Source organism: Brassica rapa, chromosome A03 (genome assembly GCF_000309985.2).
Source record: "Brassica rapa cultivar Chiifu-401-42 chromosome A03, CAAS_Brap_v3.01, whole genome shotgun sequence".
NCBI classification, from domain to species: domain Eukaryota; kingdom Viridiplantae; phylum Streptophyta; class Magnoliopsida; order Brassicales; family Brassicaceae; genus Brassica; species Brassica rapa.
Genome location: NC_024797.2, coordinates 15,738,440 through 15,752,035, shown reverse-complemented (window position 1 = coordinate 15,752,035; position 13,596 = coordinate 15,738,440). Strand labels below are relative to the sequence as shown.

The 13,596-nt window shown below is 32.5% G+C and overlaps 3 protein-coding genes across 3 annotated transcripts; all 3 read left to right on the top strand.

Moving 5' to 3' along the window:
- The first annotated feature begins 716 nt into the window (after positions 1-716).
- LOC117132597 (putative nuclease HARBI1) lies at positions 717-1,991 on the top strand. Its single transcript, XM_033287324.1, has one exon. It carries the CDS (start codon positions 717-719, stop codon positions 1,989-1,991), a length of 1,275 nt encoding a protein of 424 aa, XP_033143215.1.
- A 556-nt stretch (positions 1,992-2,547) lies between these two features.
- LOC103859037 (protein LIGHT-DEPENDENT SHORT HYPOCOTYLS 2) lies at positions 2,548-9,502 on the top strand. Its single transcript, XM_033288439.1, has one exon. The coding sequence runs from the start codon at positions 3,643-3,645 to the stop codon at positions 4,213-4,215; it is 573 nt and encodes a 190-aa protein (XP_033144330.1). The 5' UTR covers positions 2,548-3,642; the 3' UTR covers positions 4,216-9,502.
- Positions 9,503-10,848: 1,346 nt separating this feature from the next.
- On the top strand, positions 10,849-12,367 carry LOC103860122 (RNA-binding protein 42; the record flags this gene model as incomplete). Its single annotated transcript, XM_009137722.3, has 5 exons — positions 10,849-11,002; positions 11,116-11,213; positions 11,511-11,607; positions 11,749-11,834; positions 11,939-12,367. Coding segments are annotated over 5 exons (492 nt in total), but the record flags the coding sequence as incomplete, so codon positions are not given.
- Between the last annotated feature and the right edge of the window lie 1,229 nt (positions 12,368-13,596).

Genomic DNA, 13,596 nt, shown 5'->3' with positions numbered 1-13,596 from the left:
TAGCATCGAACCAGGTCGCCGATACTACACATGTAGAAATGCAAACGATGGAGAGTGTCATGTGTGGAAATGGTGGGACGAGGCTGTAATGGAGGAGATGCGAGCTAGGGATAGACACACACTTCAGTTAGCCGAGAAGGTAGATTCTATGACATTCTTCAATGACCACGTTAATGAGCAGAAGCTCGTTAGATTAGAGAACATGGTGTGTGAGTTGGCCAAGAATAAATCAAAGTGTAGCGTAGAGTACTTAGTTGCGGTTATGGTTATGGTCTTTATTTCCATAGGTCTCATCATCGTATTTGTCTAATGTGTTTATGGTTATGGGAACTTCTTTGTAATGACTTCTTATTATGTTTCTGATGTTATGGTTGTGGAACGTCTAATGAACTTTTTTTTATAATAACTTTTTTGTAATGACTCGTAATAGTTTATGGCTTTGAAACTCCTATGCACGTTTTAAATTCAGAATAAGTGAACCTAAAAAGTAGTTGAAAATGTCATGAGCCAAACATGTTGTGTACCTAAAAAGTAGTTGTAACATTCACAAGACAAATAATGTACAATCACAAGATTGTAACTTTATGAACCTATAAATGTGACGGATATTTTCGTTGAAATTATAACTTCTCTACTTCCTTCTTATATTAAAAAGAAAATTACAACTCCTCTGCTTCCAACCTTATATTAAAAACATTGCCTTTTTTTCATTCAAAATGGCTTCTTCTTCACATTATCATTATAACCAAAATGACGATGATGATGATCCATTTGAAAATATTTTTGAAGATTTCTTAGAAATCCCAGATATTCTTCCCAAACCGAGAGAGCGAAAAACACGTATCTTTATTGAGAGAAACCGGGAAGAAGGCCAGGACCACCTTTGGAATGATTATTTCAGCGAGACTCCCACATTCCCGCACAATATTTTTCGGAGACGGTTTCGAATGAACAAGACATTGTTCTTGCGTATTGTGCATCGTCTCGAGCAAGAAGTGGATTATTTTAGACCTTCACAAGATGCAACCGGTCGGTCTAGCCTAACCGCCCTCCAAAAATGTACCGCAGCTATTCGTCAGTTGGCGTATGGTGGTGGGGCTGACACCGTTGACGAATATGTCCGACTAGGTGAAACCACAGCTAGAAAATGTTTGCACCAATTTACCAACGCAATCATCCACTTATTTGGTGATGAATACCTTAGATCTCCTACTCCGGAGGATCTGCAAAGACTACTTTATATCGGGGAACAACGTGGATTTCCGGGAATGGTTGGAAGCATCGACTGTATGCATTGGGAGTGGAAGAATTGCCCTGCTGCTTGGAAAGGAATGTATTCACGAGGAACCGGAAAACCGACAATTGTGCTGGAGGCGGTTGCTGACTACGACCTTTGGATATGGCACGCGTTTTTTGGAGCACCAGGTACCATGAACGATCTTAATATTCTTGATCGATCACCTGTTTTTGATGACGTTATTAACGGAATAGCACCACAAGTCAACTTCTATGTTAATGGTCATCCATACCATTTGGCCTATTATCTCACTGATGGGATTTATCCTGACTGGGCGACTTTTATTCAATCTATCCGTCTACCACAAAGTGAGAAACATTCGTTATTTGCTAAAACCCAAGAAGCTGTTAGGAAAGATGTGGAACGTGCCTTTGGAGTCCTGCAAGCTAGATTTGCAGTCGTCAGAAATCCATCTAATTTATGGGATAAACACAAAATAGGAAATATTATGAGAGCATGTATCATCCTCCATAATATGATTGTCGAGGATGAACGGGCAGAAATGACACAATATGTGGTTCCTGGATATGAAGAAAGTGAAGAGGAAAGATTTTCCGTCAATATGCCTTCGCCACTCGGTAATACAATGGATCGTCGAACAAACGTTCGCAATAGACAAGCCCATCATAATTTAAAAAATGATTTGATTGAAAATATTTGGACTAAATTTGGGCATCTTCCAAATAATATGTAATTTTTATGTTTTTTGAATTTAATAAAATGTTTGTTGTAATTTTTTTTTTTTAATGTTAAACTTCTCTTTTATGTTTTATTTAAAATGTATTTTTTATATCTAATTACACATTAAAATAAATAATATAAAATATGCTAAGGACTTTTTTGGTCCTACCAATAATCAACAAAATTAAGAAAGTCCTTATGCACTTGTCCCTAACTAAAAAATAATATTATTTTATTCTAAGGACAAAATTAAGTAGAACCAATAATGTTGCTCTAAGGGAAGTTTGTACATAAGAGAGCTAACACCAGAAAATTTTAGTTTTTACACGAGCTTCCTTAGCTAACCTATCAGCTAAAACGTAATCTAGTCTATTGATATATTGGAAACGAAATTTTTTATTTTGATGAGCTCCATGCTATCATCCAACTGAGTTTGGATATGAGCATCTTTGAGAGACTGATTCTTCCTTGGGAATGGAACAAAATTCTTTAGCTTCCTGGAGAGGTTAATTGGCAGAATCTCCACAAAAGAGAACGTCGTTATACGATAGTCTCTTAACTTGAAAGACAACTTCCCTAAGAGCATCTGTGACCTCACGGTGTATAACTGAAATTTCGGAGTTGTTTGAAAACATGAATATCGGTATTAGAATTGTTTGAAAAATAACAGTACAAAAAAGTATATTGTTCTTTTATCCTATAATATAGATAAAAAAAATTTGAGTATATATTGTCAAGAACTAGTCTATGAATACTTTTCGATTTTCCAATACTTGGATAGGTTCGGATCGACTGCATCCATAGCGAGTGTAATAACCAAATCTATCTTTGTATAAATGTGGATCAAACATCATTTTCAGGAATATATAACACAGTTAATTAATTGCAGAAAATAAATGTCAATCTTAATCAGATAAATACACAATATTCCACATATGTGAACTTTGGTCCGAATTCAACTATAACATATATGAAAAAAGAATTGAAAATGTGGACATATGAAAATCATAACAAATTTTTGTCCTTTTATCTTTTTATACATTGTGTAACAATGAGTCCTCTTCTCCTATTTACTCTTCCTGTTTTGTCTTAAATAGAAAAAAAAATTATGATGTATGATGATCAGTCTGACGACTTATATTTCTCTCTCCCTATCTCAATATAAATGACCATGTGGTGTTTTGCAGCTATATATATATGGACAACTGTGAATGCATTTTGCTATCTATCTCTCTATAGTAGAAAAGAGGAAACACACAAACAAAACAATAGTAGAAAAGAATAATTAAGTAAAGGAAAGAAGTCTCTCTTTTGATCTCTTCCACTTATATCTCTCATCTTCAAATTAAGAAGCAAGAGATAGATCTCTTCCTCAGGTTTGTCTTCTTTCCCTAACCATTTCTGTGCAACATCCACTATCACCATCACCATCAATCTTCTGAATCCATCTTTCTGTAGCAGCTACCTCAATAATACTAGGAAGTATCTAAGTCATCTCTCTGTCTCTCTCTTTTAACTATTTTGTAAGCCAAGAAGTTAGATCCATCCACTCCATCTTACTTACAAAGTTCTAAAACTTAATTTATGCTCCCCTAAATATTTCAGTATCCAGAAAAGAACCCTAATCTCTCGAACCCTAGTTTAGATATTTTATTATAAAAAATATGGATTCGATTTCTCAAAATCATAATAACAAGAACCCTAGTACCACTCTCTCGGCACAACCTCCTACCACTAGCCGCTACGAGAACCAGAAACGCCGTGATTGGAACACTTTCTGCCAATACCTCAGAAACCATCGTCCACCACTCTCTCTACCGTCTTGCAGCGGCGCACACGTCATAGAGTTTCTGCGTTACCTTGACCAGTTCGGGAAAACCAAAGTCCACAACCAAAACTGCGCCTTCTTTGGCCTCCCAGATCCTCCGGAGCCTTGTCCTTGTCCTCTCCGACAAGCTTGGGGCTCACTTGACGCTCTTATCGGTCGTCTCCGTGCCGCCTACGAGGAGAACGGTGGAGCTCCCGAGATCAGCCCTTTTGGCTCAAGTTCAGTCAGGATTTTCCTAAGAGAGGTTAGAGATTTTCAGGCTAAAGCACGTGGCGTTAGCTACGAGAAGAAGAGGAAAAGGGTCAATAACAAGCAAATAACCCAATCGTGTTTGCAGCCGCCTCTACATACAGCCGCACTGGCGCAAGGTCAGCCTATGATGGCTAAGTATCACCACAGTGAAACTTAATGATGTCATATAACTTCGACAAATAAGTACGCTCGTATCATCTGTAGCTATTTATACGCACCAGCCTTTGTATTTGTATAATGTAATATCCCTACTTTACTCCATCTACCGTTATCTATTGTTATTAGACTATCGTTTTGTCCTTTTATAACCAAAAAATGGAATAAGCTTGGATAATTGTATCTGGTCTTAACGTATGAACTTAGATTATATACGAGTATTTTAATTAGGGCCTCTTTTGTACATCAGAATTGTCTAGGTGATACATAATCAACGGTTTATAAAATTCGATCACGACGTTTGACTTTGTAATCTTTGTGAGAAGGATTCAAACTTCAAAGCTAACCTGAGAATGATTATGTTATACAATTCTTTAAAAAAATGATACACAATCGTTAATTTTTTTCTATATCTTGGATTCTCGAACATTAAGTGATTAAGGATCTAACTGGTAAACCATTATAAGAATTTTATGAACAAATAGGAAAAAATAACCACAAATAAAATAAAGAGATGATTGTTTTCTACATTTAATAAGAAACATTTTTGTATAATTCTCTACAAAAACGAACCAAAAATAGAAATAAAAAATTATTTATAACAAGAAACATTTTTAATGTATAATTCTATATAAAAAGAACAATAAATACAAATAGAAATTTGTTACTTATAAATGGTGTATTTTAGGAATGAGAAAAAATAATGTTATTCCACAGTTTTTGTCACCAGTAACACTAACCCTAAGTGATATTAGATGAAGAATTCAGTTAGGTTAGCTAAACAATTTATATAGTTAGTGATAATTTAGATATAAAGTAAGTTAGTCGTTATTAAACGAACGGATACTAGAGTCTAGAGCTGACAGCGAGTACACGTGTAAGTGCCATATATGACGAAGGTAAAAAAGCCCATGATTCATGAAGATGAGAGAAAACCCGGGAGTAGGTTAAGCGATACGTATCACGTATGTACATATAAAACCCTAAGACTTATTTATAAAATTTTCGAAATGTGAAGTATATATGTTGAAATAATGTATACACACTCATCTTCGTTTGAACCTGTCCTAAAACTGTGATGCTGATATAAAGTACTTCTTCAATAGCCAATTGGATTTACAGTGACGTATAGATCTAACCTACTAACATTTCGATACAAAACATACCGTTTGAACAGTTGACAACAAATTATGGATTTGATGTCGCTGAGTCTTGTCATGGCGACATGTAAAGTGTTGTCCAAATAATTTTACGTGTACATATTGTATATTTTGTTATTTTAGTTTTCCTTTCCCTTGCTTTGATATTCACCAAACATGAGTGTAATTGTTTTTTTACACCAAACAGGAGTGTAATTGTTACACAAAATATAAAATTGTAGAGGTAAATCTAAAACCGATCTATTATTACAAAAGAACAAAATATGATCATATTGTCATTATTGATGACAGCTAATCTTGTGACACAAAATTCTTATTAGCCGAACTTGGATTTGACACTTTTAGAATATTTAAACTTTTACCATTCCCTAGCAATTTTTATTTATTTTTACCATGTATTTTATTAACTCGTGTTACTATTGTGGCACTGCCCAATTTTATTACATAATCTCAGAGTTTTCTTTAAAATAATTAAAAAGTTTAACAAATAGCATCTATTTTAAAAATTTTGTTAATTGCATATTTGGAACAAAACTAGCTAGTCTTATATGATTGAATCGCCCCTATTGCATTGCACTTGTGACGAAAACAAAGAGGGAAAACAAATCGAGTATCCAAGGGAGATGTATCTGAAAATGATTGCTTCTGTTCAAGCATTATAAAAAAGACTATGATGTTTTGACTCTAAAAAACGGTTGAGATCAAATAGAATGGGAACGTGTAGCTGCTTTACGTCACATGTGAGTTCAACTAAAAGCTTCCTAGAATAGTCAGTTGTGTTGTTGAGCCATCAGAATTTTAAAATGGGCTATAGCTATTGAACAACGTGGACAATGTGCGTCCGTACGAGGTATGTTTTGTATCTATAAGAAATCGCATTAAATTTTAATTGGAATCTTTCTTTTCTTTGCTTTATTTGGCTAAGCCTGTGGATTTTCTCTATATCTGGGAGGGGCTACATTTTAATTTTAATAGTGTTTTAGATCCACTTGCACTTTTATTTCAGTCTTTTTTTTTTGAATTATAGTACTAGTCAGTTATTTGATTTCACTTTTATTTCAGTCTTGCATTATTTCTTCAGTCAGTCGTATTATAGTACTAAAACCTAAGAAGATTTGGTGTTGATACGCTTGTTGGTTGGTTCGAGTTTCATATTTTCTGTGTGTTTTTTTTTTTTGCTCTGGGAATCAGTGTTTATAGCAGTTTAATACAATTCAACGTATTCGTCCTTTAGGCAGTAGATTAGATAGAGTTTATCTTTTTTCTTAGTTATACTCTAATGACTAGGATAATACATGCGCCTGGCGCAGTGTGAAATATTTATTAAAAAAACTTATGTTTTCATATTGTAAAATCTCATGATTTCTGAATACATGTGTTTCTGGTCAAAATATATTTGTATTTATGTTTTTTTCAATATAGAATAATTAACTAAGTATAAATATTTGGTACACATAGAAAAATATAGAAACCCAAATCAAACAATTAAAATGTGATATCATTAATACTCCTATAATCATAAATTAAAAGTTGTGAAAAAGTTGATGATATTTCCAAGGAAAACTCAACCGTAAATATATAGTAAGCATATGTAAGTTTTCGGATTGTTTAGAATGTTAAAATAATTAGCATTAATTATTTAAAAACCATATTTTAGTGTGATACATTGAACCAATATTTATGTAAATTTTCAATAACTACCACAAACATATTTGGCAAGTTGTTTTCAATGGTCAAAATTATATACTTGTTGACAAAGTATACTGTTATCTTAAATTAAACTTACCATATAGAACTTACTCAAAATTTTGTACCAAGCTTAAAAATTCGGTGGAAGAATTAACTTTGTGAAAACGTTTCTTATTTATTTAAACAGGCAGTTTATGATTGACCCTCCTTGGGCTCAGTTGAAATTAAAAAAAAAACATTTAAGCGACCTCAATTATAGATAATTCGAAATAAGTAGTTGTTGTCTAATTAAACATATTGTATTGACAAATTTAAAATTTATATATGATCGAATTGTTTATATATGTATATAATTTTTGATTGTTGATATAATCATCTATATGTTGGGCCGATACAATTGGATATTTTATTTTACTAACTTATCGGTAAATAAAATTTATAAATTTTCGATTTTGAAGTTACACTAATTTTCAGAATATCAGATTTTTTTTTTGACAACATAAGATGGAAAATTAAAATATTAAAAAGATAATTACAAATTGGATTAAGCTTATAATTTAAAGTATAGTTTGGTTATGGGCCACATTAAGACAACAAAAGATTTTACAGCCCGACTATTATTATATTTAAGGGCCAAGTACAAAGATGATAATATTATTTGTTTGCAACTGATATTTTGTAAATGATGAAAGTTAGGTTAACGTGATATATATCATTAACTACTACGAAAGGTTACTATTAATGTTTTCCTAGACTACAAAAAAAATAAGTTAGGTGCCAAAGCTTTTTCTTAATCTTCAATATAAATTTCATAATTTAAGTTTTAAAGAATTGTGTTGCAAGGAAAAATATTTGATATATAAGTTTGTTTGGTAATAACAAAACAACTTAATTTATGTATTACTCTTTATATAAATTTTTGTAGGCGAGGAAGGCGTGAGAACCGAACAATATTCTTTTTTTTTTCTTTTATTAACAAAACAATTCTGAATAGCTGTGTTTCTTTGCTATTTTTTATATCAAAATTGACTCTTTGCTATTAATAAAAAAAACTAACACTTAAAAAATCATTACTTTTGGATTTATAGCAAAAGCATGCAATACTTAAGCCATAATATATATATATATATATATATATATATAGAGCAAATTTTGATTTAAATTGTTGTCTAAATAAAACGAACTAAGAGTATATCTTCACTTTCTTATAGAAAAAAAAATATTATATTGGATCACAATATAAACCAACCTTGTGTCATTTAAAGAAAATCTCATTTAGGGAGATCACCGAGTATTAATTTAATGAGATCGTCGAGTTTTAAGTTTACCATAATATATACATTTATGTTTGGATTAATATAAGTTTTTTTAGCAATTGGATTTTGGACTTACTAATTTTTCAATTGATTCTTATGATGCTATGTAAATCAAATTGACATCCTAATTAGGTTTTTTATAAATAATACAAACTTAACGTTACAATTTTTTTAATGTTTTTCTATTAATATATAAGAGATAACTTTTTATACTAAGGAGTAAATTTCGGCCAATTATTGCATAATGAGCAATACATATAGGAAACTTTCAGTTACACTGATATAATAAAATTTTAGTTAGACACTAATATAGAATAGGGATTCATAAAATTGCATATATTTTTTTTATTTACTTGCATGAAAAAATATTAGACTTGGTAACCAAGTTTCAGAATAACTATGTACATTCCTTTTATTGAAAGTCTTAAATAATTAAAATATAAAGATAATTAATTGCATGATTCAAGTTGCCCGATATAAAATTTGACCTTGAACTACACACTCTTACATTAATATAAATATTTCCTTTTGTGAAACCATGAATCCGCTATCATCACTATATTTATTTAAGCTATTAAATGCATGTGTATATACCCATTATAACATATAAGTTCAACAAATCTAAAGTAAATGTCTCTTAAAAAAATAGATTATACGTTAAATCATATTAAAATCGTACATTAAACCAACGATCTTAAAATGGTTATTGGTCAAACAAACGACCCAAAATGAGAGAAATAATCTACTTCTTTAAACTATATAATGGCTGAAATTGCATCATGTTTCACCATTGGAATGCATCCATAATTAAGTCTTCACCAACTAATATAAATTAATTTATAAGTTGTTGATATATATTCTATGTTTCATATATACAATGGAATGAGACCTTCTGAATATGGAATGTGTTCCGTAAATTTCCAGTGAAAAGCTCTGTAACATGTTCGACTAAATTGAAGAGCTATATTATGGACAATGGTGATGAGAAGAACAATAACTCAAAAATTGTTGTTTTGTAGGTACAAATGTAATACAACAAAGCAAAGACAAAAATGGCGCAAATTATGTACTTATGCATACTATAATCATAATCGTTATCATAAAAAAAAAAGAAATCATACAATGTAAGACATATTTATTGCGTTGTTGGACATATAAGTTGCATGATTCAAGTTAAGACAGGTTTATTGGGATGTAAATAACTATAACTATAACTATAACTACGATTATGGTAGTCGGTGGAAACATTATTATATGGTAGGAAATGATTTTTTTCTTAGGTGAATAAGAGCTTTGAATATGGTACGACCACATTCATTCTGTGAGTGCCACGTCGGAATTGAAGCCTTCTAATGAATCCACTTCAGCATGCTAATTTTGTAAATAATACAAAAATAAAGGTTATCATTTTTTAAATGATTCTCTTTTAATATATAAGGGATATTCTATTTTAAACTCATTTTTTTAGATAGAGTAAACTTATTTTTTATTCTATTATAAAGTAAAAATAAAATATTATTAAAAAATTTTTACTCTAAACTCCTTTTATAGTAAAAAATAGAATAGAGTTGGAAATGTCTTAAAATTAAAAAAAAGCCGATAAATATCATAGATGAAGTCCAAAGAGACGGGATTTATTAATGATATAAACAACTAAAACCGAGCTACTAATCACAATACAATACCGATCAATTTCTAGGTAGGGCAAAAACAACAAAACTACCACACCATAACCAAACTCATAACCACCAAAACTATGAATAAGTTCAAAAAAGTTATTCTATTTTAAAATAAAAAATAAAGTGAACTATTAGAGATTGTCTTAATTTGTCAATGTACTACTTTTTGTATGAAACTTTGCATCTTAATAGAGATTTAAACCGTCACAAGTAAATTTTCATAAAAACACTACAAACATCAAATATTGTAAATTAGCAAATAAAATAAAATTATGGGTTATAAGTCTTCAATGCAATAATTATAATCATGATTTATAATATAATAATAAATTAATATTAAAAGACTTAAACCAAAATGTAAAACTAAAGCACTATAAATCTACTTAATATTCGTTTAGTTTGTTGTCAATATACCGTAATCTATTAATTCGTTTAAATTGTTGTCAATATACTGTAATTTGATTAGATTTAGCAGAATCTCATTCCATTTCTCATGATTGATTCAGATTCACTATCTTTATTCACTCCAGATCCTTTTTTTGTCCACACTCCAGACCTAATCGCGAACAAATCGGTTAGCTCTATTCAAGAATGTTTTGGCCTTTCCAGTAATCGCTTCTAAACCGGTTTAGCCACTTACTCCACCTGGTCTTTATTTGTTTAGTATTGATTTTGTTCAGAAACTAGTGGGCTCGGTCCATATATTTAAAGCCCATTCTCCAGAATTTTCTATTTCTAGTTGTGTAACTAACAATCATATATATACACAGGCACATCAGTTGTGTAACTAACTATCACACCAGAAGCGCTTGAGAATGTGAAAGCTGCTTTGGCTAGTAGCCAAACCGTTCACACAAAGCGGAGACTAAGAAGAGAGCTAGCTATTCCTCGTAAAGCTGCTGGACAGTCTTGGGAGGATCCTACTCTTGCAGAGTGGCCAGAAAGTAAGCAATGCCCTTCCTCTTCTCTACCTTGAGTTCTCTGATTGTTATCACTGTTAGGCTTTGGGTGAAAATGGATTTATTATAACTCTGTTTTCCACATTTTTTTGTGTCAGATGACTATCGCCTGTTTTGTGGTGATCTTGGGAATGAAGTAAATGATGATGTTCTTTCCAAGGCGTTTGCTCGATTCCCAACCTTCAATATGGCCAAAGTTAAGTGTGTATATCTCTCCTCCTTTTCGGGTTTTGTGATGATTCATGCGTGGTTTACTATGAACATATGTTTAGAAAGACTTCATATGATTACAATAATTGTTCTCCCTTCTGGTTGGTTATATTGCTAAAAACGTCAACTGTGATGCATTTGCAATATGTACAGAACATGGTTGACCTTAGAGTATACACGGATCATTACTAGTTGAATCACAAAGGGAAGTATTTAGTGTCAGTTTTTTTTTTGTGTGGTTAAAAGCTTTTACAGAACATAAAATTCTCATCTACCGTGACAGGTCATTAGAGACAAGCGAACTGGTAAAACCAAGGGTTATGGGTTTGTGAGTTTCTTAAATCCTGCGGATCTAGCTGCTGCCCTAAAAGAAATGAATGGTAAGCATCTGTTTGATGTGTTGATTCATCTTGATATCTTATTTCACTGTTTTTCTTCAGAACTAGTTATATGATTTTGTTTCATAACCATTGCCACTGAAACATTTTATTGAAGTCAATTGATTTCATATAAATACACAGGTAAGTATGTGGGGAACCGTCCCATAAAACTAAGAAAGAGCAGCTGGAAAGAGAGAACAGACCAGGAGGCTGCAGAAAGACGAAAGGCATGTAACTTAACTTCATTTTTTTGTTAGATAAATTTGCAAAGGAAAAAAATTCTTCGATGAGCAATTAAACTTTTGATTTTGAACTTGAATGGTAAATGCAGCATCACAACAATAAGAAACAAAAGACGGTGAAGAAGAAGAGCCTACTCCACAAGTAATAAATCCATGGTATTCTGAAGGAGTACGTACGTGAGAAGAAAAAAACAGAGGATAATTATTGTACTTCCTACGGTCTTTTTGTGTGTTTTACATAGTTCATTATTTGGATTACAACAATTAACCAACTTAGTTCATGTTTTGGGTCAGCGTGGCTGGTAACACTAACTTTAGGAGTAGAATGTTATGCTTGGTTTGTACTGTAATGAGTTCTAATGAAGATTCAGCGTTAAACAAAAAAAGTGTTTCCTAATATCTGAGTAATTTGTTATAAGACTTATCTGAATGTGTTTTCTTCATTCATTGTGATGGTTTGTCATCTTATGTGTATCACACGTATCACGTGTTTCTTATAGTCAAGTAAAGCTATATTCAGAAATGGTTAACTTTTTCTAATCTGATGATTACCCATGAAGATGACCCTGAAGTTCCTAATAATTATCAACAATTGAGATAATTCGAAACTTGGAACGAAAGACAACTGTGGCTACCTTGATCTCATGGAACTTTTAGCTCGCCCTCTCCATCTTTGTTCTCCGTCAGAAACAATGCATGTGACAACACCCTCCCTGACGAATTTCATTATGACAACCCGTCCCGCTCACCCGGAATTCGGTCACAGTCATGCAGAGCACCGACCCCAACCCTTCCATTATGAGTTCTCTCTGACTCCATAATTAGGTTGTTGGTGCGCTTGGCGTTACTCAAACCCAAAACCTCACCCTTTAACAACACTCTTCCAGGATGAGTTGTCACCAATTGATCTAGACTCACGTTCTAGACTCCAGTGTATGAGAGGCTTGAAACACACTGAGATCATGAACTTTCTATCACATTCGCTGCCTCGAAATCCTCTGAAGATGTTGTGAACTATAGAAACAATGAAGGGACAAACATATTTTTTATTTGGAAAACCCTGAGAATGTTAGTTTGGAGTTTATTTATATGTTCATGCAGTGGCGGACCCAACTCTAAATTTAAGGGGTGTCAAAGATTGGGCTTTGGTCCAAAACGAAAATAATTTTAAGAATAAAATTAGTATAAAATAGGTGTAACATGGAATCAAACCTTGGTTAGGTGGGTCAGAAGAGGAGATTGTTAACCAAATGAACTATGAAAACCTATTGACAACATACCAAAACAGCTGAAAGTTATATTTAACATGTTGTAGCTGACCCACTATTGGTCAACGTGGGTCCGCCTCTGTGCTCATGCCTGTGAAATTGATCAATATTAACATCAAGAATGCTTTTGGCATGACTCTGTTTGATATCATGAAAGCACAAGCCACACTTTCCAACGTTAGATCTTTTGTTTCGATGGTTGGTCTCATCCAGCGGGATGTGCAGTTGTCGTGTTCAGACTTTTACAAGTGTGGTCGCATTTCACTCGAAGTAGCCGGCCCTAGGCCCAAGCAATAGAAGCAATGGCTTTCGGCCGCCAGCTATTATCAATAAAACCGGCCACATTTTTAACCAATATGTCTTCAGTGTAATAGTTGATTAGACCTTGTACTTCTATCCAAACCGGGTTTCGATATCTCCCAACAACATTTTTTTGGCCAATTTTTCATTTTTGGCTTCTAGCCTTAAGAATTTTAGGA

Excerpts from the sequence above, each read along its gene's own strand:
- LOC117132597 (XM_033287324.1), top strand. The coding sequence starts at position 717 with ATGGCTTCTTCTTCACATTATCATTATAACCAAAATGACGATGATGAT.
- LOC103859037 (XM_033288439.1), top strand. The coding sequence starts at position 3,643 with ATGGATTCGATTTCTCAAAATCATAATAACAAGAACCCTAGTACCACT.